General features: G+C 52.9%; 1 protein-coding gene across 1 annotated transcript in view; it reads right to left on the minus strand.

Annotated features, from left to right (window-relative positions):
* The window catches only part of PTPRN2 (protein tyrosine phosphatase receptor type N2), a 481,362-nt gene that overhangs the window by 52,838 nt on the left and 405,941 nt on the right, over nt 1-22,583 (minus strand). The window contains exons 7-9 of the mRNA XM_030932019.1: nt 12,175-12,396; nt 10,538-10,578; nt 7,589-7,971 (exon numbers count right to left, since the gene is read on the minus strand). Of these exons, the coding sequence (XP_030787879.1) occupies nt 7,589-7,971; nt 10,538-10,578; nt 12,175-12,396 (646 nt within the window). The remainder of the gene's footprint in view (nt 1-7,588; nt 7,972-10,537; nt 10,579-12,174; nt 12,397-22,583) is intronic.

Consider the following 22,583-nt stretch of genomic DNA (forward strand, 5'->3'; position numbering starts at 1 on the left):
ACTCCTGCTGCACTGCCTTCTCTCTCCCAGCCTGCACCTACAGTCTCCTGGGGAGTTCCCTAAAATCAGTTGATGGAGGCAGACCTGGGCCTGGCTTCCAGATGGTTATGCATGATATGCAGGCTCCCACGTTAGTGGATAGTTGCAGCACTACTGCCCCTTTCTGGAACACCCCTAAAAGGACAGTGGTGAAGGGAAATTCTCCGACGGACAGAACTATGGGCCATACATCCAGCTGTTTACTTTGCTTGGAAAGAGAAATAGCCAAATGTGTGATTATTACAAATTAACGGACTATGGCCAATGGTTTGGCTGGATGGTCAGAGTCTTGAAGACACATAATGGAAAATTGGTGACAAAGACACTTGAGAAAGAGGTGTGTGGACAGACGTCTCTGAATGGGGAGAAGGCATGAACAGGAAGCTGCCTTCCGGGCGGGACAAGTGCAGAGCTGGGGTCTCCTGTGGGAGCCTGGCTGCCGGGGACGGAGGCAGGGGCCTGGGGGAGTGTCCCCAGGATGCACCTGCAGAGCTGCCAGCCAGCCTGGGCCGTGCCAGGGCTGGGGTCTGTATCTCAGGAGCAGTGGAGTCACAGCCAGATTTCAACAGGAGAGGGTGACGGGGCCAGATTTGGTTTTGTGGAGTCCTCTTTGTGTTCAATGTGCATGGCAGGTGAGAAAGAGCCGTTATGCAGGTGTGCAAGAGAGAAGGCCCTCTAGTGCGGAGGCGAGAGGCTCAGACGGCCTGGACTAGGGTGGGAGCAGGGAATAGGGAAGAAGGGGAAACAGCATGGACAGAGCCATAGGAGGGGAGACAGCTGGCTGTGGAGGGAGGTGGGTGGGGCACAGAGCCCACCGAGCTGCCAGGCTGGCAAGACGTGGCTCAGGCCCAACCATGGCACTGGGTCAGAAGACTCTGACTCTGCTTCCCCTGGGTGGAGTCTGATGCACCTGGGAAGGAGCCACATGGAGGCGTCCCCAGGGCACTGGCATGGGCAGCACCGCCCAGAGCAAGAAACAGCCCCCGGGAGAGGGGCAGCCACCACCCGCGCCGCCTCCCAGAAACAGCCGGTGGGAGCGAGGCAGCCACCACCCGCGCTGCCTCCCGCGAAGCAGGGCTGTCAGGAGCCGTCGACACAGCTTGGGGGCTCTTGGTGATGGTGGAGGGAACACGGGGGGGAGGTCGGATCCCAGAGGAATCACGGAATCAGGGCTGGTGGGAGGCTTCACTGAGAACGCAGGAGGGAGGGCAGAACAAGGTCCACAAACTGGAGTTTGCAGGTAAAACTGCGGCTCCAGCGATGACCAGAGATTCTGAGAGTCTTAATTCAGGGGCTTGGGGACTTGGTTAAAGCTATTTCCACCCTCGAACAATGACATTTCTGTAGCCCTTACCAGGGCATCTACAACTTCCCACACTCAAATTCCAAACAACCAGTAAGTTAAACTCAGAGGCTTCTGACTTCCTTCAGGGGAAAATTACTTGTTTATCTTTGAATCTCTTATCTTCCAGAGGCGTTCCTGGGTCTCCACTGGCACAGGGCGTTCCATAAACAGGTGTCTGACTTTACAGCTGGGGGCACCAAGGCCCAGTGAGGCTGGCAGGAAGCAGCCCCGACAGCCCACAATTCAAGGCTGGAAGGAAGGGCCTGCCTCATGCCCCTCCCACAGCCGCCTCCCGCCTCACATCCTCCCTCGGCCGCCTCCCGCCTCACGTCCTCCCACGGCCATTCCCCTGCCTCACATCCTCCCACGGCCATTCCCCTGCCTCACATCCTCCCACGGCCACCTCCCGCCTCACATCCTCCCACGGCCGCCTCCCTGCCTCACGTCCTCCCACGGCCGCCTCCCGCCTCACGTCCTCCCACGGCCGCCTCCCTGCCTCACGTCCTCCCACGGCCGCCTCCCGCCTCACATCCTCCCACGGCCGCCTCCCGCCTCACATCCTCCCACGGCCGCCTCCCGCCTCACATCCTCCCACGGCCGCCTCCCTGCCTCACATCCTCCCACGGCCACTCCCCTGCCTCACATCCTCCCACGGCCGCCTCCCGCCTCACATCCTCCCACGGCCACTCCCCTGCCTCACGTCCCTCCCATGGCCGCCTCCCTGCCTCACGTCCTCCCACGGACACTCACCTGCCTCACGTCCCTCCCACGGCCGCCCTCCCGCCTCACATCCTCCCACGGCCGCCTCCCGCCTCACATCCTCCCACGGCCACTCCCCTGCCTCACATCCTCCCACAGCCGGGGCTGGGGTGAACCTGCGGGGCCAGGGCCCCCACCGAGGGTGGCAGATAGAGAGACTGAAGCCCCCACCTCCTTCCAGACTTCTGGTTCTAAAGTTCCTCTCCCTGGCCAGCGGGTCCCTGCCTTCGCTGGCCTCTCTGAATTCCACATTCCAACTGAACCCCCACAGAACCCCCACGCAGCTGCCCCTAACGGTGGCCCAGCACCATCTGCCATTTTGCTGCTTGCCTTCTCCAAGGTGCAAGGAAGTTGTGTCATAAGAAAAACTTGAAGGAAGAAACATTTCAGCTGCATCTGTCTCTCTTCGGAGTGCTGAGAGGCATCGGAGAGGTCAATGCTGCCCCACGCCACTTTTTGCACATTCTTCCCTCAGCCAGCCTCCCCGCAAGACTCAGGGCTCCAACCTCTCCAGCTTCCCTTCATGGAAATCCATCAGCCCCTCCTCTTTCAAGCAACATTGTGTTCTTCCCACTGCTGAGAGAAGCTGCTCATCCGGGCACCTGGGCCCTGCTCTGCATGCGCCCTGCGTTCTCCTCTGCACGCACCCCGGGCTCTGCTCTGCCTGTGCCAAGTTCTTATCCCCACAACCCAGAAGCCACACATCGCAGCTGCCACTCCAGAGACCAGGAAACCCAAGCACGGGGTGTTTGCCACATTCCAGGTCTCGGGGCTGCCACGGACCCGCTGACCGGACTTCCGTGGGTCAAGGGCCCAGGCCACCTTCTCCAGCAGCACTGTGGCCGCCACCCCAGACTCAAGCCTCTGCCTCGGCCCCCATGTTTTCCTGACTACAGGTTTCACTTCCCCAAAATTCACCTTACTGGCTCAGCGTGATACATCCCAATCCAGAGGGGTCTGGGGTAGGCAGAGAGAGGCGTGTGCGTGTGAGCTCTGGTCTCTGAAGCTCTTGTCTCTGGATTTAGAAGGCAGGTTCCTCTTTGCTGAGAGGTAAGGGGCTCCCTCCTCCCTACACCTGGTGTCCGTCCTGTGATTCCTCCTGGAAGCCTAACATGAAATCTTTTTAAAGTTGTCCTTGGAGGACTGGGGCGGCTGTCCTGCCCTTCGTCCAGTCTTCAAGAGTCCCTTTAGTTTGTAAAAAGGATAAAAATGTAAATGGCAAAGGATTACTCTGTCCATCAGAAAATGTGAGAGAGAAAATCATGCCTGGAAAAGCCAAGCCCTACCGTCCTCCCATCTGAACCTCAGCACGAAGAGCATGTGGGTGCTGAGGTGACACCGAGTTCTCAACCACATTCCTCTCCTTTCTGTGGGACAACCACAACCACAAAAGTCTCCCTTTTTTAAAGAACGTCATCTGCATCTTGGAAATTAATAGCTCATCTGTCCAGGTTTAAGCTGAAATCTGGTGAAAACCTGCCCAAGAGAATCACAAATTATTAGTCTGATGATAGGGCAAAAACCTCAATCTCTCTGCAAGAAGAGAGGAGACCTCACGGAGACCTCACCTCATGCAGTGCACCTTGCCCCAGCGGCACAAATTGCTGACAAAAAGCTGTGCTGTCTTCACCAGAGAGCTTCCAACCAATTGAAGTCGCAAAGGAAGAGTCAGCCGAGATAACATGATGATTTATTTTTTTCTTTAACCCATTGCTTGTAGGAGGTAAATATTCCAGTCCCAAAGCATGGCCAGCAAACCCACTACAAGAAAATAAACTCCAATGCAAAGAAAAACCCTAGCTTTTTTCTACTGGAAAGTCGCAAGTGCAGACAGGAGATGACCCGGTGTGATGGGTCTCCTTCCCCAGAAAGTGCGAGGCTGCTGCGGACAGGGGCCCTGCTGTCCTTCCCTCCAGGGTGAGCCCATGAGCAGGAATGGCACAGGACTGTTGGCTCTGCAGGTTCCCTAGGAAACCACACCAGCCTCCTGCTCTCTGGTGAACACCTCGGTGCCCATCTGGAAAGTCCTTAAAATGACCAGATCACATGGTTCTCTGGGGCACTCTCCTACCCCAGCCGTCCCCCTGCAAGGTTGGCTGAAGTCCCCAGGACACCTGCAGGGAACCACGCAGTGTCCACAAACACAACATGGGGGCCTCCGGGAGAAAAGAGGGCTCCAGCTCGGGGTGAGGAGACACAGGCAACCAAACACACACACACAACATACCGCACACCACACACCACACACCACACCATGCAACACACTACATGTCACGCATACCACATATACAACACACTGTGAACCATGCACACACACTACACACATACAACACACAGCATACCACACACCACGCCACACACCACACACCACACATAAACCACACAGCATGCCACACACCACACACATACTACACACACCACACCACACACAACACAAACCACACAGCACACCACACACCACACACATACAACACACACCACACACCACACCCATACCACACACACCATGCCACACACCACACATAACACATAAACCACACAGCACACCACAACCCACACACATACAACACACACCACACCACACACTACACACCACACACATACAACACACACCACACCATGCAACATACTACATACCACACATACACCACACATTACACACTACCCACATGCAACACATACCACACCACACATCACTACATACCACACACACATCACATAAGACATACCACACACACAGCAGTGTTTCCTAGGGAGGGAGACATCCACAGCACAGGGCATTTGACCACCCATAGGAATCGGTCGTGATAATGGTCTGCATCACGCAGTGCTGAGGCAGGCGCCTCCCCTTGGCTCTGCTGGTGCAGACACGCAGCCTCAGAACACATCACTTAGGGCCTGCCTGTGATTCTCTGCTGGGCTTGAGAGCAAAGAAGTGAACAGCCACGAGAAGTTCCTGACGCTACAAACAGGAGAGCAAGGGCACAGACAGACACGTGGGAAGCCACATCCAAGCAAAGAGCCTGGAAAAGGGAAAGCTCATTCTGACTTATGGAAGGCAGTCTTGAGAAAACAGAGTCCATATTTTAGCGTAAGCTTCGTTTCCGCTGCTTACGACTTACCTAAAGTTACAACTAAGATCATCACAATCGTCTTAAATTTTAATTTGGCTGTGATACACACTCTGTGGTTTGAGCTCAGGAAAAAATATTTCTGCCCAATTATGATACACAGCTAATTCTCCCTAATGAAATGTGGTGTCTCCAGCACAGCCACAGCACCAGCCTGAGCACTGGGAGGCTCGCAGAGTCGGCAAAACAGATGGGTTCTAGTTATAAGGCGGCTCCCACCTCCGCTGCAAATAATCCTCAAAATGACAGGGGCTTCTTCACCAAGGAAGAAATACCCGAACAGATCCACATCACACACCTACCCGACACACACTCATACGCACACACATACACACAAACCAATACACATCTACCCAACACACACTCATACACATACGCACATACGCACAAACTGATACACATCTACCCGATGCACACACTGATACACATACACACACATGCACAAACCGATACACGTCTACCCGACACGCACACTCATACACACACATTCATACACACTCATACACACACACACATGCACAAACCGATACACGTCTACCCGACACGCACACTCATACACACACACACACACAAGCCAATACACATCTACCAGACATGCACACTCATACACACACTCATATACACGCAAATATGCAGATACACATCAACCCAACAGACACTTATATACAACCCAACACACACTCATATGCACACACGCACAGATACACATCTACCCAACACACACTCATATACACACATGCATATGCACAGATACACATCTACCCAACATACACAGTCACATACACACATGCAGATACATGTCTATGCAACACACTCATATAAACACACACGTGCACATATGCACAAACACACATTTACCCAACATATACTCATATACACACACATACACACAGATACACACACATCTATCCAACACACTCATATACACACACATGCATACGCAGATACACACACATCTACCCAACACACACAGATGCACACACACACATCTACCCAACACACACACTCATATACATATGCACAGATACACATTTACCCAACATACGCTCATATACACACACGCACATACGCACAGATACACATCTACCCAACATACACAGTCACATACACACATGCAGATACATGTCTATGCAACACACTCATATAAACACACACGTGCACATATGCACAAACACACATTTACCCAACATATACTCATATACACACACATACACACAGATACACACACATCTATCCAACACACTCATATACACACACATGCATACGCAGATACACACACATCTACCCAACACACACAGATGCACACACACACATCTACCCAACACACACACTCATATACATATGCACAGATACACATTTACCCAACATACGCTCATATACACACACGCACATACGCACAGATACACATCTACCCAACACACACTCATATAAACACATGCGTATGCACAGATACACGCGTACCCCACATACACACTCATACACACACACACATTTACCCAACATACACTCATATACACGCACACATACACACGTGTGGGTGTGTGTATAGCCAGGCAGACACGTCCTTCTCTTTGAAACACCACTTCCTTCACTTGAAGAAAACACAAAACTTGTACAAAGCAAAGCATCAAATGTCGGATTCATTAACAGGGTGTCCTGAGAACAGGACAGCCACTTGTGCCTTGCCGGGCCCGTGATGCTTGAATTCTGAGACTCGTTAAGTTCAGATCGATATGAGGGTGGGGAAAGAGCCTCGTTGCTATGAAGCTCCTTCTTCCCTCTGAAAGGCGCCCACACCAGGTTATTTGGGCCACTTTGGTGCAAACCAGATAAAGCACCTGGAGTCCCTCCTGACAGGCAGGAGTCCGGCACGCACCAGTTTCTGGGGCGGCGTCCCGCCCCGCATTCCTGCGCCAGCCGTGCCCAGGCCTTGCTGTACACCTGCCTGCCCTGAGACCCCACCCTTCCTGGCCCCCGCTGAAGGTGATTCTGACCCGCAGACAGGCGCTGCCTGCAAATAACAAGTCAGGACCAAGAACCCAGGAAGGGATTTGCTTGGTTTGGTTTTGTTTGATGCACTTCAGAGAACGGCTCTCAAGCTCTGGAACCCAGCTCAGAAGCACCAGGAGGAGCCACTGGCCAGGCACCTGGCCGCCCTCCGCGCCTGAGACTCCAGGGATGCCTGCACCCCATTATTCAGTTAAAGACACTTAAAAGCATATGCATCCCCCACAGCAAGGAGGCACCCCACCTCCAGCCTGCTGGTACGAGCCCTCCCTTGGCGCACAGGACCTGAGCCAGGGCTGCTACTCACTCTCTGTCTGTCACGATGTAGCCCCGCGCCTCTTCCTCGGAAGGCTTGACCTCCAATTGCAGGCCGTCGCCGAGGGCCTCCTGAGCACCCGCTGGAAGGCTCTGCTCCTCCTCCGAGGGCCCAGGCTTCTGGTTTTGGAGCTCCCCAAACGCGCCTGCCCCGGGCTCCGAATGCGGCTGCTGCCCCAGCGGGTCTTTGGAATACGTCTGGCTCTTGACGTTCTCCACTCCGGCAGTCTCCTCTTCTGAAGAGAGAGAAGCTTCAGGGCGCTCGGATTTCTTCCTCTCCATTTTGAGGGGCTTTGCAAAGGAGAGGGCTCCAGGTGAGAGTCGAGACCCGTGGTCCTGCAGGAGGCCCCCGAGTGTGGCACTCAGACGATGGACCTGGCAGAGAGGACATTCTGTGAGGGACATCTGCAAAAGGCATGCTGATGTGACACATGCAATCAAGGGCTGCCCAGGACAGAGTCACCATGGGGATGACATGGCAGCCTGGAAGGAGAGTGGGGGAGGAAGGCAAAGTGTGTGCAGTCTATATTTAGAATGACGTCTAGGTGAGCATGGGGTGTGAGGGCGCTGAGTATCCAAATCAATTACGTGCTGTTCTCTCCTCCCTCCCGCTCCCTCTCACACATATGCACACACACACACCTCTCTGAAGAATCAGATTTTGTAGAGTCAGTGTAGGTCTTTGACACTGATATTTTAAAAAATAAACTGTGTGATATCAAGATCCCATCCCAGCCCTCTAAAAGCAACAAACACCACCTAATAATAATAATAATAATAATAATAATAATAATAAATTTGCATCGACTGAGCTCTTCCAGCACACAAAGGCACTGTCCTAAATGTGCTATATGCATGAACACACTGAGTCCTCACGTAAGCCTATGGGCGGGGAACCCTCAGTAACCCCAGTTCGCAGAAGGGGAGACAGAGGCACAAAGCGATGAACCCACGAGTGGGCACGTCACAGGGATGTGTAATTGATTCTAACGATACCTGAGGGATCTATGGTTCCCACATGGGCAGCGCTCTCCCAGCCGGATCCCATTTCCCAGACGAGCCATCCCTCGGAACCCCTCGGCACCTCTGCTGACTGTGTGTCGGATACGGACGTGCTTTGTGTGGGTTCTCACTTAATCACTCCTCCAACCCCATAAATAAAGGGTGAGTTTCACCTTTAATTTGTAGACTCTGGGGTTTACAGAGGTTAAATATCAAATTATTGGTACCAGATCACAAAGGTCATGCTTTTCAGATCCAGAATTGGAACTCAGGTCGAAGGGCCGTCAAAGACGTGATCTCCACCGCTGGGCGCACTGCCCTCCCGGGCACCCCACACTGCTTCCTAAGAAACACGGGGGCTGCTTCTGCCGCTGGCACATGCCAGGCAGCCCTCGGACACCTTCTGGTGCATGTGGTGCCAAAAGTCTTATGTCTACTTGGCAGGTTTTTTCCAACCATGAAATTATATCCTTGATATTATATTAGACGGAAACAGGAAAATCTGATTCGCTTTACGACTCACTTTGCCAAAACACACTTTTAAGAAAATTAAGGAAGGACTATAGAGGCAATTATTCCCATTTTGGCTACAAATTACAATTATTCCTTTTGTGTTTTTTAAAATTTAAACAAAATAGTAGTGTGATAAAAACACTGCGCAACTTCGGATCCTCAATGACAACAGGACGTAGCCATTGATGTCACTCAACAGAGCTAGGAAAAGGCATAATATTGTCACTTAAATTGTGTTTCATGTGAAAAGAAAGATGTTTTTAAATAAATAAGAAGTCAGAAAATACAACACTCACATACCCTTTTTGGGAAACAGAATAGCTTGAAAACATACCCCAAACAGAACTAAATCAAAATTCCACACATGGAGGATGAAAAGGCTGTGGTCTAAAAGTCAGGGAGTCTTTGGCTAACGGCAGGCCCCTGGAGCGCTCCCTGCCCCTCAGGTGGGAGGGCTGGGTTTCCCCAACTCCCTAAATTAGGAAATGTGTTTCTCAACCCCACTTCTCCCTCCACAGCTCAGACGGCAGGTCCCACCATTTCTGATGGAAATTCGAAATAAGAACTGCTGATATTTTCTTCCTGTACTTGCCAACAGGCACGGAACCACAAACCACTAAGAGAATCTGAGGAGAGAATGACTAACCAAAGTCTCTTCTTTCTCCACCCCCAGAACTGGGTTTCCCTGAGCCACGCAGTGTCACTGCTGTTGCTTAGGACGGTTCTTCATCCTTCGGCCTTGTATTAATGACCAAAGGTTCTTAAAGGGGGAGAAACTAAGAGGCTAACTGACTTAACGGGGAAGGCCAGGGTCTAGCGTGTGGACATCGCCTGTGACTGGGCCCTTCTTCCAACTGCCTCCAGAGCAGCACGGCCCGTGGGGGCTCTGGGATGGCACAGCGTCCTCTGCCTGTGGCATCCAGTGCCTTGGCCATGAGCCACATGCAACTAACAGGCCGCTGGCCTGAGCCCAGCGCAGCCGACACGCTGCATCTTTTATTTATTTAATTTTAATCAATTTAAATGTAGGTTTAGATGGCCAGATGTGGCCAGTGGTGCCGCACGGGACAGCCAGGTGTGAGTGCGCTGAACCCCTCAGGAATCCGCACATGCAGGAGGCATCAAATGAGCAAAGCGAGGGGGAGATTCCAGGAAATATTAATTTTCTTCGTTGCACTTACCATGATTTTCATATTTCTATCATAGAGAAATTCGGTTATAATTTGAAAAGAGATATTTCGTATCCAAATATACCCATTTTTGTATGTTCTCTTTATACTGTTTTTCAATTTGGAGATTATGAGGGGTTTCTCTATAACCTTCTGGGAAAAAAACTTTTGTATTTCATAAATGTTCCCACACTATGAAAAAAAGATCACCGACTTCCACATTTAACATGAAACAAACACCACAGACTTCATCTTACCTCTTGGTAAAGTCTATCATCGTCGTCCTGAACTCCATCATCTGTAAAAGACACCAGTGTTACCAAAACCCTCATCAAGAATGTCATCACAGGGTGTCACAGACATAAAAAGGGTGACCATGCAGGCCTCCATATGAAAGGTGAGGTGTGATGATGCTGGACTAAGTCCTGCCATAGAGTGAACCTTTTCTGTTTATAGCACAAAATGGCATTCTATAAACTTCGCAAAAGAGGAGGGAGGAGGGGACCGAGGCGTTAAATGGTGGACGTGAAGGCAGCCACCATGACCTCGCCCGGCTCTGTGGGGCTCACGTGATCGTCAATGTTAACTCACGGCAAGAAAACCCATCGTACCCAGCGGTTCACATCACGAGAAAGCAAAGTGAAGCCTTCACCAAAACCACCTCACAATTAAGATGGCTTCAGAATCCACTGACTTAGCTTATTTCACTGGGGTCAATGTCTCTCTCTAAATAGGTATCCCGGCCGGGCGCGGTGGCTCACACCTGTGATTCCAGCACTTTGGGAGGCCAAGGTGGGCGGATCACTTGAGGTCAGGAGTTGGAGATCAGCCTGGCCAACATAGTGAAACCCCATCTCTACTAAAAATACAAAAAATTAGCTGGGTGTGGTAGCACACACTTATAATCCTAGCTACTTGGGAGGCTGAGGCAGGAGAATCACTTGAACCTGGGAGGCAGAGGTTGAGGTGAGCTAAGATCATGTCACCGCACTCCAGCCTGGGTGACAGAGCAAGACTCCATCTCAAAAAAATAAAATAAAATAAAATAATAAATAAATATCCTACTTGCAGTGCCCAAAAGTGCGTGACTCATGGCACCTGGACAGTCACCCCTGGGGACAGCACACACACCAGGGCCTCCTACATCCCTCCTAGCCCTGGTGCGAGTCCTGATTCCTTCAACCACTGGGCCACCGCCTAACACAGGCCCTACCAGGGTGCAGTTCCACCCCTCCCCTGCACGCTGCCCATCAGCCAAGTCAGGCTTCCAGCTTCCAGCAGGCTCCCCCTGCACCCGTGCGGACAGAGGGGGCATGTCTGTCATTTGGTTTTCGGCATGTACTTGTGGGCCTGCCATGTGTGGGAAGCTGAGCTAGGCGCTTTCTTGCACCTCCACGCTGCAAGAAGCCATCAGGCTGCAGAAGTCCCAGCTGGCCCATGGGGCCTCCATAGGGCTCCGGCTGCCTGCCGGGTTGGGGTGCCAGGGGGCTGCTTTCTGCTTTCCCAGCGGCCTCAGAGGACCAATGCATACAGACATCTGAATGATCCCCTCTCACTCCGCTATTTACATATTTGACAATATTCACTGGTACACAGTCCAAACACAACACTTCTCATCATGCCTGTTTTCTTGACTCTGAGCCTCAGCATGGAGGAGTGAAACCTCCTCACAGAGAGCAGTCTGCCGTTCAACGTAATTGCTCTGATAGGCTTAGTCTGTTAAGAAAGCTTTTAGAGGCAAAAGTTCAAACAGATAAAAAATCATTAATACAGATCTCCATCTCCCCAGCAGAAAGCCCACATTGCACTTGGTGAGCCAGCGGTCTCTGCACAGCCTTGAGGCCTCCCCTCCCCGCAGCACCCCGGGCGTGGGCACCCATGGCGCTGGAGTCACCTGGAAAGCTTTCTCCATGGAGGACGGCCTTGGGGCCATCCGCCTGTTCTCCAGACTCTCCCAGGGTCGCTTTCCCAGGGCCGCCTAGAGCTCCTCTGTGGTCCATGCCTTGCATCAGGCCAGCCATCAGCTCGGCCATGCCGTCCAGCTCCAGGTCACTCAGGCCCCTCGCCTCAGCCGGCTGCCTCTGCAGGTCTTTCAGGAGGGTGTGAATCCATGCTCCTAGGGGCACACACAAACACGAGGACATGGTGGGTGGATAAATGCAAAGGCAAGGGCCTCCGGGCTGCAAGGGTATGGCAGGCATCTGCGGCGTCCCAAGGCAGTGGGCCACCTAGGGCCAGGTGCAGGCCGGCACTCAGAGAATATTGGGATATTGGACTTGCATCTCAAATCCACCTGATCCTGTGGCCGTCACTAGTTCAGTTCCCTGGAGGTGGAAAGCCCATAGAACGGAAGAACAGACTCATCCACCCGCTCAAGAGGATGGAAAGCATGACTTCCAGAAAACACTGGAATGACCAAGCCAGGAAGAGAGATGGGCTGGGCAACCTCACCATGTCCTCCAGATGATAAAAGAATGGGATGAGCTGTGTCCCCCTCACTTGGCAGAAGGAGAAACAATGCCTGGCAAGAACAGCACCCTGCCCAGCACACCCTGCCTGGCACACTCTGCCCTTCCCAACACACCCTGCCCTGCCTGGCACACCCTTCCCAACACACCCTGCCCGGCACACCCTGCCCCACACACCCTGCCTGGTACACCCTTCCCAACACACCCTGCCCGGCACACCCTGCCCCGCACACCTGGCCCCCCACACCCTGCCCTGGCACACCCTGCCCCAGCACACCCAGGCCACACACTCTGCCCCCCACAACCTGCCCCCCACACTGCCCCCAGCACACCCTGCCTGGCACACCCTGCCCGGTACAGAAGAGCACCGCAGAAGCAGGCAGCCATTGTTATTCCTACACTTTCTCCTGCTACAACACGTAGAGAAAAGCCTCCATAGACTTTGGCCACCAGCGTATCCTAAATACGACACGGTGGCCCCAGCTGTCCATGTGCTGTGTGTGAGAATACATTTGTAAGTGAATGGATAACTCAGGAGGCCAGATGCAGCTCTTCTTCCAAAGCCAGCCCCTCAAGCCTCTGCTGGAAGTCTAGCTAACAACAAGATTATAGAGATGATAGTGGCCTGGGGGCCAGGGGACCCTCTGCTCTGTGGGGGCTCAGGAACGCCTGAGTGGGAGGAGCTCGGGGCCCACAGTGGATGGCCCATCCTGAGCCCTTGGAGTGAGCCTCTGCCTCTAGCTGTGGCAAGGACGCCCCTGGCTGTCACCTGGGTAGAGACAGGAGATGAGGATGTCAGACAAACCCTCCTGTGACGGCAAAGTTCGCGCCTGTTGCTTAAACATAGTGGAAACATGTTACATCCGAAGACGCCATTTTCCAAAAAAAGACCCTTAAGATCTAGGCTGAGTGTGACACGGGTGGGAAGCTCCTCGCCCTCCATCCTTGTTTCTGAGACCCCCACACACAGCCTTACACTCCACATGTCCCCATCCCTCCCAATAGTGCAGGTAGAGACCAAGCCCCTCACTGTGATGAAGGTGGGAGGGGGCCTCCAGTTACATCCCACATAAACCAGCCTCAGCTGCAGGCCCTCTGTGTACAGTTCATCTGTGTTTTGCTTGTTTGTTCACTTGATAATGACAATGTAAAATAACGATAATGATGATGTAAAATAAAAGTAATGTGATTACTTTTATAATCAGAGAAGAAGCGACAGAAATTCTCTCTGGGGGTGCCTGCCCCCAGTGCCTGACCTGGGCGCTCCTCCCCAATGCTGGGTCTCCGTGAGTGCCCAGTAAGATGAGGTGGAGGGTGGGAGCCTGTCACACGGCCGGCACCCCCGGGGATCCTGGACAGAGAGGCTGGGGCAGCAGGGGTGCTGGGGGATAGGGAACCCAGGCCCTTGGCTCCCATGTGGCTCAGCCGTCTCGTGCAGAGCAGCAGAGATCACCGAGTGAAGACAGTGGAGGGGCCGTGCACTTATCCACATCACGACTCACTGTTTCTGGACAGGTGTAAGGGCAGGTGCAAGACAGTCCCCCAGGCTGAGGCTGGGGTCAAAGGTAGGGCTGGTGAGGCAACTGGAATGGAGGGACGGAGCACCTGGTCGACGGTCTTTGCAAAGGGCGTCCTGCACACAGGGCCACAGTGGCACCCCAGGCTGAGTGCTGGGCAGCGGCAGAGTGCACGGTGCGGGGAACAGGAATCCTGCATGCCATGTGGCGACATGGCGGAGCCCCTCTTGTGTGTAGGTGAAAACACAGAGGCTACGTCCTCAGAGGAAATGCCACTAGCATGAACCAACTCTAATTACATCTAAACACAGGCACACAGGGTCAAAGCTTCATCCAAGAATGTGACTGCTGCTGGAAAAGCCCCTTAAAGGAAGGTAGCAGGGTCTAGGCCCCCGCTTCAAACAAGCAGCAACAGATGCAGGAGGAGGCAGAAAAACAGAACTGAAAATTGAGAATAGGGCAGTCGCTGCTTAGAGCGAGGAGATAAGCCATTCGCGGAGCTGCCATCGCCACGGTGAGATGGGTGCACCCACTGACTCAGCAGAGTGGGGAACTTAAAACAGAATCCAATACATATTCTGTCAGTGAAGAGCAGAGCGTCCGAACTTTAATCTTATGGAAGGACACAACGGAAGAAACGGTTTGTGAATCTGAGGACAGATCACAGAAGTGATCACCGTTGGAAGATCGGAATGGGAGACGTTCCGTGGAACCTCAGTAACCCCTGGGGCAGGCCAAGCAGCTGCACTATTGCTGGAGTCAGGAGGGAACGGGACAAGACACACCTGAAAGCAAGCCCAGGCATCTCTCAGATCTGGGGAAGAATATTCACTCAAGGACTCAAGACAGTCACTCAGCTCCAAGACAATAAAATGCAAGGATAAGCGCGCGGTGACTTTGGCCAAGCTGCCGAGAGTCAGAGGTGGAAAAGATCCCTGGGAAGCAGCCAGGGTCGGGGCAGGGGACAGACACGCTCCACACACAAGAATGGAAAGGGTCCTGGAGCGCAGAGGCCGCCAGACACACCGCGTGTCCTGTAAGAACAATGTGTTTCATACAATGTGCATAGTCAGGCATTTGACGTTACAGATAATGAATGCCACATTTGAAGGGTTGAAAGAAAAATCATTCAATCCAGGAGTTTATATCCAATGACGATATCCTTCCAATAAGAGGGTGAAGGAGAGGCATTTTCGTATCACGTACGTGAACAAAGCTGGGACAGCGGGTCCCAGGGGGCCCGCACCACAGGAAGTGCTGGGAGGAACCGAGGCTGAAGAGAAACACCACCAGACAGAAGCCCAGAGCTATGGGAGAAGCCAAAAAGCTCCTGAAAGGGTAAATACATGGTTACATAGACAAGAAAGACCGTCTTCTTTACTCCTCTTACTTTATCTAAAAAACAACTGATTGTTAGTAAGGAAAAATTATTACCACTTTAAGGTAGGGTTCATAAAACAGCTGTAGGTGTGACCTGGATGGCACAAGAGGCTAGAGGGACCTGGAGCCTCCTCACCACATCCAGGAAGTGGCACGATGACAACTCCAAGGAGACTGTTTCCAACAAAGGCACCAGGATGTTTCAACAGAGAAAGGAAAGTCTTTTCCAAAAGGACATCTTCCGTGTTACCCAGAAATTGGACTTGTTAGTATTTACCCGAGAGAAGTGAAACCCATGACCACAAGAGTCAAACGAGACTGGGGGTAGCAGCCTGACTCCTAATAGTTCCACGGACAGAGTCTAAAGTCATGTGCCCGGCAACAGGAGCGCGGATGAGGAGGCCGCATCCACACCAGCACTGAGCCAGAAGGAACCACAGAGATGAGAAAAAGGGGGACAGACCTAGAACCAGTCAGGCTGAGTGAGAGAAGCCGGTCACCAGAGAATCCACCGAATCCTGTTAGCGGAAGATGAAGTTCAAGGAGGGGCAAGGTCTGCCCAGGGCAGCCAGAGCTGCGTCACCTGCAGGAGGGGCTGGGGCAGGAGGAAGCATTGGGTGTGAGGGTGTGCCGTGCAGCGTGGCCGCTGGTTCCATGCGCACGTGTCCAGCGCATCGTCATGTCCACCTGCGATCTGCACATGTCGCCGTGTGTACACTCCACCTCCACAGCAGCAACAAAGACTCGGCCCTGAAGAAGATTGATGGGCCATTTCCCAGCTTTGAAGGAAAACCTGACTTTCTTATGTATTCAGTGTTGAAATCTCTGTCCTCATAAACCTTTATGTAAGATAGCTCATGGCCATGTCTCTACCTTCTTGAACGACACTGGCAGAGCGATGCAGAGGGGACACAGCCTGTCCTGGACCCCACTGGGGTCTCACTGCGACCCTCCACCGTAGGGGGGTCCCGCCGCCACCCTCCACCCTAGAGGGGTCCCGCCACCATCCTCCACCCTAGAGGGATCTCGGCACAACCCTCTACACTAGAAGTGGAGGAATTATTTCTGCTTTTTACAATTTAAGAAATTTAGGGCCGGGCGCGGTGTCTCAAGCCTGTAATCCCAGCACTTTGGGAGGCCGAGGCGGGCGGATCACCAGGTCAGGAGATCGAGACCATCCTGGCTAACACGGTGAAACCCCGTCTCTACTAAAAAGTACAAAAAACTAGCCGGGCAAGGTGGCGGGCGCCTGTACTCCCAGCTACTCGGGAGGCTGAGGCAGGAGAATGGCGTGAACCCGGGAGGCGGAGATTACAGTGAGCTGAGATCCGGCCACTGCACTCCAGCTTGGGCAACAGAGCGAGACTCCATCTCAAAAAAAAAAAAAAACAAAACCAAACAAAAAAAAACTTAAAAAAAAAAAAAAGAAATTTAGGCATTTTAGTTTTTTTTGTCTGCGCCAAATGTATCACCAGGCCTGGGCTGCAGCCTGCAATGTCTGCACAGGGCTCGACGGTGATGCTGCCTGTGGCACCCCCGTTCACTCAGCCGCATGTCCTGTCCTCTCCCCACGGCACGGGCTCTGTCTCATCCATGTCGAGGCAGTGGGGCTGGCACCCGGTCCCCACACGCCCCGTTCACTGCACACGCAGGACAGGAGTCAGTGTCTGGGGCCGTCTAGACTCGTATGACTTTCCAAACACAAGCGCTGGCAGCCTGTGGTGAGTTCTTTGAGGGAAAATTTTTTCAGTGCAGTCTCTTTTACCCATTAATTGAAGTTTGTTCTTCGGGGGCATCTTGCTACATGGCTGTAATGACACATTTTTTTGAAGTGTTTTGCTTCATTTCTGAACACCGTGCTGCGCCCCAACCCCCACCAGGGTCCCGTGTGGAAAGGGTCACAGCCACAAGCCTCTGACCTTCCTGTTTGAAAAACGGAGTCCCGTCAGCGCCACTTCAGACTTCCTGTTGATGACTAAGACCCTCTGATGGAAAGGCCTGAGCGTCCACGACAGGCGTTTCTGAGACAGCAGTATGTCTACGTAGTTTAGCACGGGATGAAGCGGACAGAGTTGTTTAAAGTCAGTCTGTACACGAAATGTGTGATGGACACGGGCATTCTGATCGGAGTCTGCTGGACGTCTACTGCCACCGACGTCCCCTGCTGGGGTGGCCAAGTCCCCTGTTACGGCCGACAGTAAAGCCTCCGAATTGCTTGGCACACAGTGGCGGCTTCTTTACTGTCAGGTTGAAGTGTCTGTATTAACCCCACATTTCTGATGCTCTGACACCTGGGGCCCTGCTGACCCTGGGGGGCTGCCCCTCCTACGAACAGCCAATTTCCAGATAGTGAACAGTCGCCCACTCTATGCAGGCTCTCCACATGCAAACCCTGCAATCCAGAGCCCACGCCCACCTCCGCCTCTGCGGGTTCACACTCCAGGCCACTGGCCTAGTCACCCTGGGGCAGGGACGAGACACGGGCAGCCCCTGGCCCCGGAGCAGCTGGAACTATTCCAACTGGGCAGTCCTGTCCCAGATGACCCTGCCTTGCCCTCGCCCAGCCTCCTGACTGAACCTGGTGCATCTCTGTATTGACCTGTGGCGTGGCCTGCCCCCTCCTCTCGAAATCTGTAAGTAACAAACTGCTCTTTCAATAGCAGCTGTACCTAGATCTCTTGGACTCGCCATCCTAAATCATAACAAACCTGCCGTTCAAAACAGAAGAAGGGAAACACAGGGACCGGCATGGAGGCCGCCTACTCTTCTGTTTTTTCATTAGCCTCGAGCCTTGGAGGGGAGGGCCAGCCTCCCTTCTCCGCACCCCCAGGTCCCACCAACCCCCACACATCAGCCCTCACCATGCGTTCACTGACGGAACGCTGCCTTCAAAGAAAATTTCCAGCAACAAACTTAGGAAAATGCGTCTCACTTTCTCACAAACAAAAACATGCATAAAATTGCAGCAAAGTCTGTCTTCGCCGCCACTCCTGTCTGCAGGAGACAAAGGGCTGAAGGGCTGGACAGTCCCAGGTCAACAGCACCCGTGCCCTGGCTCCTTCCACACCGACAGGCTCACGCTGTTTCCCAGAGAAGATAAAAGATGTGCTCCAGAATTAAAGGTGTGTGCATATCACAGCCCTCGGTGCTGCTTTGAAAACGTGCTGCTCATTGTAGCTTTCAGAATCAGAAGAGCCATCTCAGCCTCGCAACGGAGCCACCGAGCCACGAGCCCAAAGCAACCTTTCCATTTTCATTCACTGCAGTCTCCTCCCACCCCAGATCCCTTTCTTTCCCAGTGATTATCATCGTGGCAGTCTTATCTCGCTCGTCCATGTCCACAGGTCCAATGCTGGCAACAAAGGGCTCACTCATCCCAAAGAAAATGGAAATAAGGAAGTGCGGGGATCGGGAGGAAGAGCTGTGTCTGGAGAAGTCAGCAGCCACAGGCAAGAGCCCGAGTTCTGCAGGGTCCCGGGCTGCACCAGACAGAGCCCAGAAAACCCAGTGTCTGCCCACGAGTTCCTAACAGCCCCAGAGAACTGGCAGGAGGCACCAGAGCCCATGGCAGGAGCCGGCACAGCTGCAGGGAGACCTGAAAGGCCCTTGGCATCGGGCATGGCCGTCCCCAGCAGTCAGCGTCCTCCGTGCTTAGGAGGTGAGGGATGTCCCCACACACGCCTAGCATTGGCCGAGATGTGTGTCAGAGTCAGCCTGGCCACGGCTCACAGCGGGTGCCTGTCCCCGCCATGGAATTTCACCGGAGGGAAGGAGACAGGGAGGTGAGCAGTGAGTGGAGGTTGCTAAGGAAAGGTCCTTCCTGTGGACACGAACCAGGGAACACAGGCTCGGCTGCCCAGCCGCCTCCTCGTCAGGTGAGCGGGGCAGGAGGCCCCCAGGAGTCACGACCTGACCAGAGGCCTCGTCTGGGGCAAAGTCCATTATTTCCGATGTCACAATTCACAGGACGTGGTGGGGCCTCCAAGTGTGGTAGAAAAATTCACTTCCAAGTCCAAAGATCCCTTCTGCCCTCCCAGAAAAGAGAAAAGGACTCTCCATACACTAGCTTGGCACAGCTGGCACCGCAAGGCCTGGGAGCCTCCACCTGTGTCTGTGGACACTCGTCTGTAGACAGATACCGACTTCCTGAGCTCCCAGGCAGCACAGTGGTCACCGTCCCCGCCACAGCCGGAGCCCTGCAGAGCTGTCACCGTCCCCCCGCCCCCACTGCAGCCAGAGCTCCCCAGGGCAGCAGAGCAGCCACCGTCCCCCAGCAGCCGGAGCTCCCCAGGGCAGCAGCCCTGGGTCGCCGCCTGTCTGGATGACCCCACTGCAGCTCCAGAGAAGGTGACATGGTCCATGCGGGGGCAAGTTTGGAATAGAGTTCCATTAACTGTTCTTCTGCAAGGCCCTGTGTCTCCTAAGGAGGCCGAAAAGCTGGTTGTGATATTTTGACAAATGGTGAAAGAATAAAAATTATGTGACTTCTCAACAAAGAAGGTTAAATGTTCTCAAATTTGGGATTTCCAGTGAAAATGAATCATGTTTTGCCATACTGATCCACACATAAACCTTTCTAAGCCCCCCAAGGTTTATAAAATGATGTGCACAGGCTGGGGTATTCAATTCAGAGTGGCTACAGTGTTGCTATCAGGAAAATGACAAAAGAAAGAGAAAGCAGACATCAGCCGGACACCGTGGCTCACACCTGTAATCCCAGCACTTTGGGAGGCCGAGGCGGGGGAATTGCTTGAGCCCAGGAGTTGGAGACCAGCCTGGGCAGTATAGTAAAACCCCATCTCTACTAAAAATACCAAAAATTAGCTGGGCTTGGTGTCAGGCGTCTGTAATCCCAGCTACTCAGGAGACTAAGCCAGGAGAATCGCTTGAACCTGGGAGGTGGAGGTTGCAGTGAGCCGAGATTGTGCCACTGCACTCAGCCCGGGCGACAGAACAAGACTGAAAAAAAAAGAAAAGCAAGCAAGCAAGCAGACATCATCACGTGTCCCAGGGCAGCCCACTCGCCCTTTCCCTGCGGGGCAGGCTGGTGCTTCTCCCACCACCTCGAAGGGAAGAGGCTGCAGTCTGTGTTTCTAACAGCAAACACCGTCACTGTCAACACGGATGAGTCCTGCTTAACACAAAGAAAGAGGTGTGTTGACGCACCCTGAACTTTGCAAAATGATGCTTATTCCCCTCTCAAACCCACATGGAGGCCAAGCGCCTGCTCTGAAGGGGAAATCCCACAGCAAGCCACGTTTCCAGAATGCCATGGCTGGGCAAGTCCTCCCTCACATCACGGTAAGAAGGGGCAGCCGTGCCCGGTACAGCCTGGTGCAGTGAGCAGCATGCTCAACCGTACAAACAGCCTGCTTGTATAGACAGAGAGAGCTGGGAACACAGAGTCTGCGGAACTGGCAGGCGTCCACCCTTGAGAAACTGAGGCTCTGTGGTGGACCAGGAAGGGAGGAAGAAATGGCGACGTGAGCAGAAAGGCCATCGAGCCCAGCGGGAAAGCCAGGGCACCCCCAGATGCGGCCAGGCTCGGCAGTGGAGCTGTCAGCGCTGAACCACCAGGGGCTCCTCTGCTGTGACTGCAGCTGCCTGCATGCTTTCTCAGGCCTGGTGATTCTAGAATCTGTAGGGTGTTAGCTCACATTTCTTTTTCCATCATTGCAGCTAGGACCTTGGTTTCCATAGACATAGTTTAAGTTCCCATCAATCTGATCATCCATCCTCGTGCTGCTCTGCCCTGGGAGTTGCTAGGCTGGACTCCCGTGAAGAAAGGCTGACCATGTTCCCTGAGCCTTGGCCCCAGCGCTTGTGGTCTGTGCTTTTGGGCAAGCTCGCTGATTTCTTCATGCCTCGGTTTACCTATCTGTAAAATGGTGACAAGTGAGGCATGTGCCCAGCATATGGTAAGTGCTTAATAAATTATAACTATCATCATGAAACAAGGCCATGATGAGAAATCATTTACGTTTTCCACTCTCTGTGCCCTTTCCCATCCATTCTAAAAACAAATACTTGGTTCTCCGTGAGAAGCTCTTGCCACAGCTCATTGTGATCCTGAGGTGAGAAGCAAAGAACGCAGTCAGAGAGCCCCTCAGATGCTCTGTGACATGCGCTGACAGGTTCCTTCCAACTTGCTCAAGATCAAACTCAAGAGTATGCATTTTGAAACTATTTTCTGCCACAATATTAACCAAAATATTAACCTACATTCAAAAAAATATGAACCTCTCATTAAAGTCAAAGCCCAGTCTCCATCCGTCCCTCCCCCCACTAACCTGCCCACTGATTGCACCGACTGGTATTGGGCATTTATTGTCATCAAAGCTGGGGAACAAACATTATTCTAAGAAACAATAGAAAATTCAAAGCTTCGTTTTCTTGAGGGCTACAATACTGTTCTCACACCAACACAGACACACTAAAACCAACACAGACACACTAAAGCCAACGCAGACACACTAAAACCAACACAGACACACTAAAACCAACACAGACACACTAAAACCAACGCAGACACACTAAAGCCAACACAGACACACTAAAACCAACACAGACACACTAAAGCCAACGCAGACACACTAAAGCCAACGCAGACACACTAAAACCAACGCAGACACACTAAAGCCAGCGCAGACACACTAAAACCAACGCAGACACACTAAAACCAACGCAGACACACTAAAACCAACGCAGACACACTAAACCAACGCAGACACACTAAAGCCAACGCAGACACACTAAAACCAACGCAGACACACTAAACCAACACAGACACACTAAAACCAACGCAGACACACTAAAACCAACGCAGACACACTACACTGTTTGGAGGCCAGGAAGACTTGACCAATGGATACAACCAGCAAACAGTTCACAGGGAAAACGCACTGTGAAGACCCTGTGAAGAGACTGAACGACACCCC

This window comes from Rhinopithecus roxellana, chromosome 6 (assembly GCF_007565055.1).
Source record: "Rhinopithecus roxellana isolate Shanxi Qingling chromosome 6, ASM756505v1, whole genome shotgun sequence".
Taxonomy (NCBI): Eukaryota; Metazoa; Chordata; class Mammalia; order Primates; family Cercopithecidae; genus Rhinopithecus; species Rhinopithecus roxellana.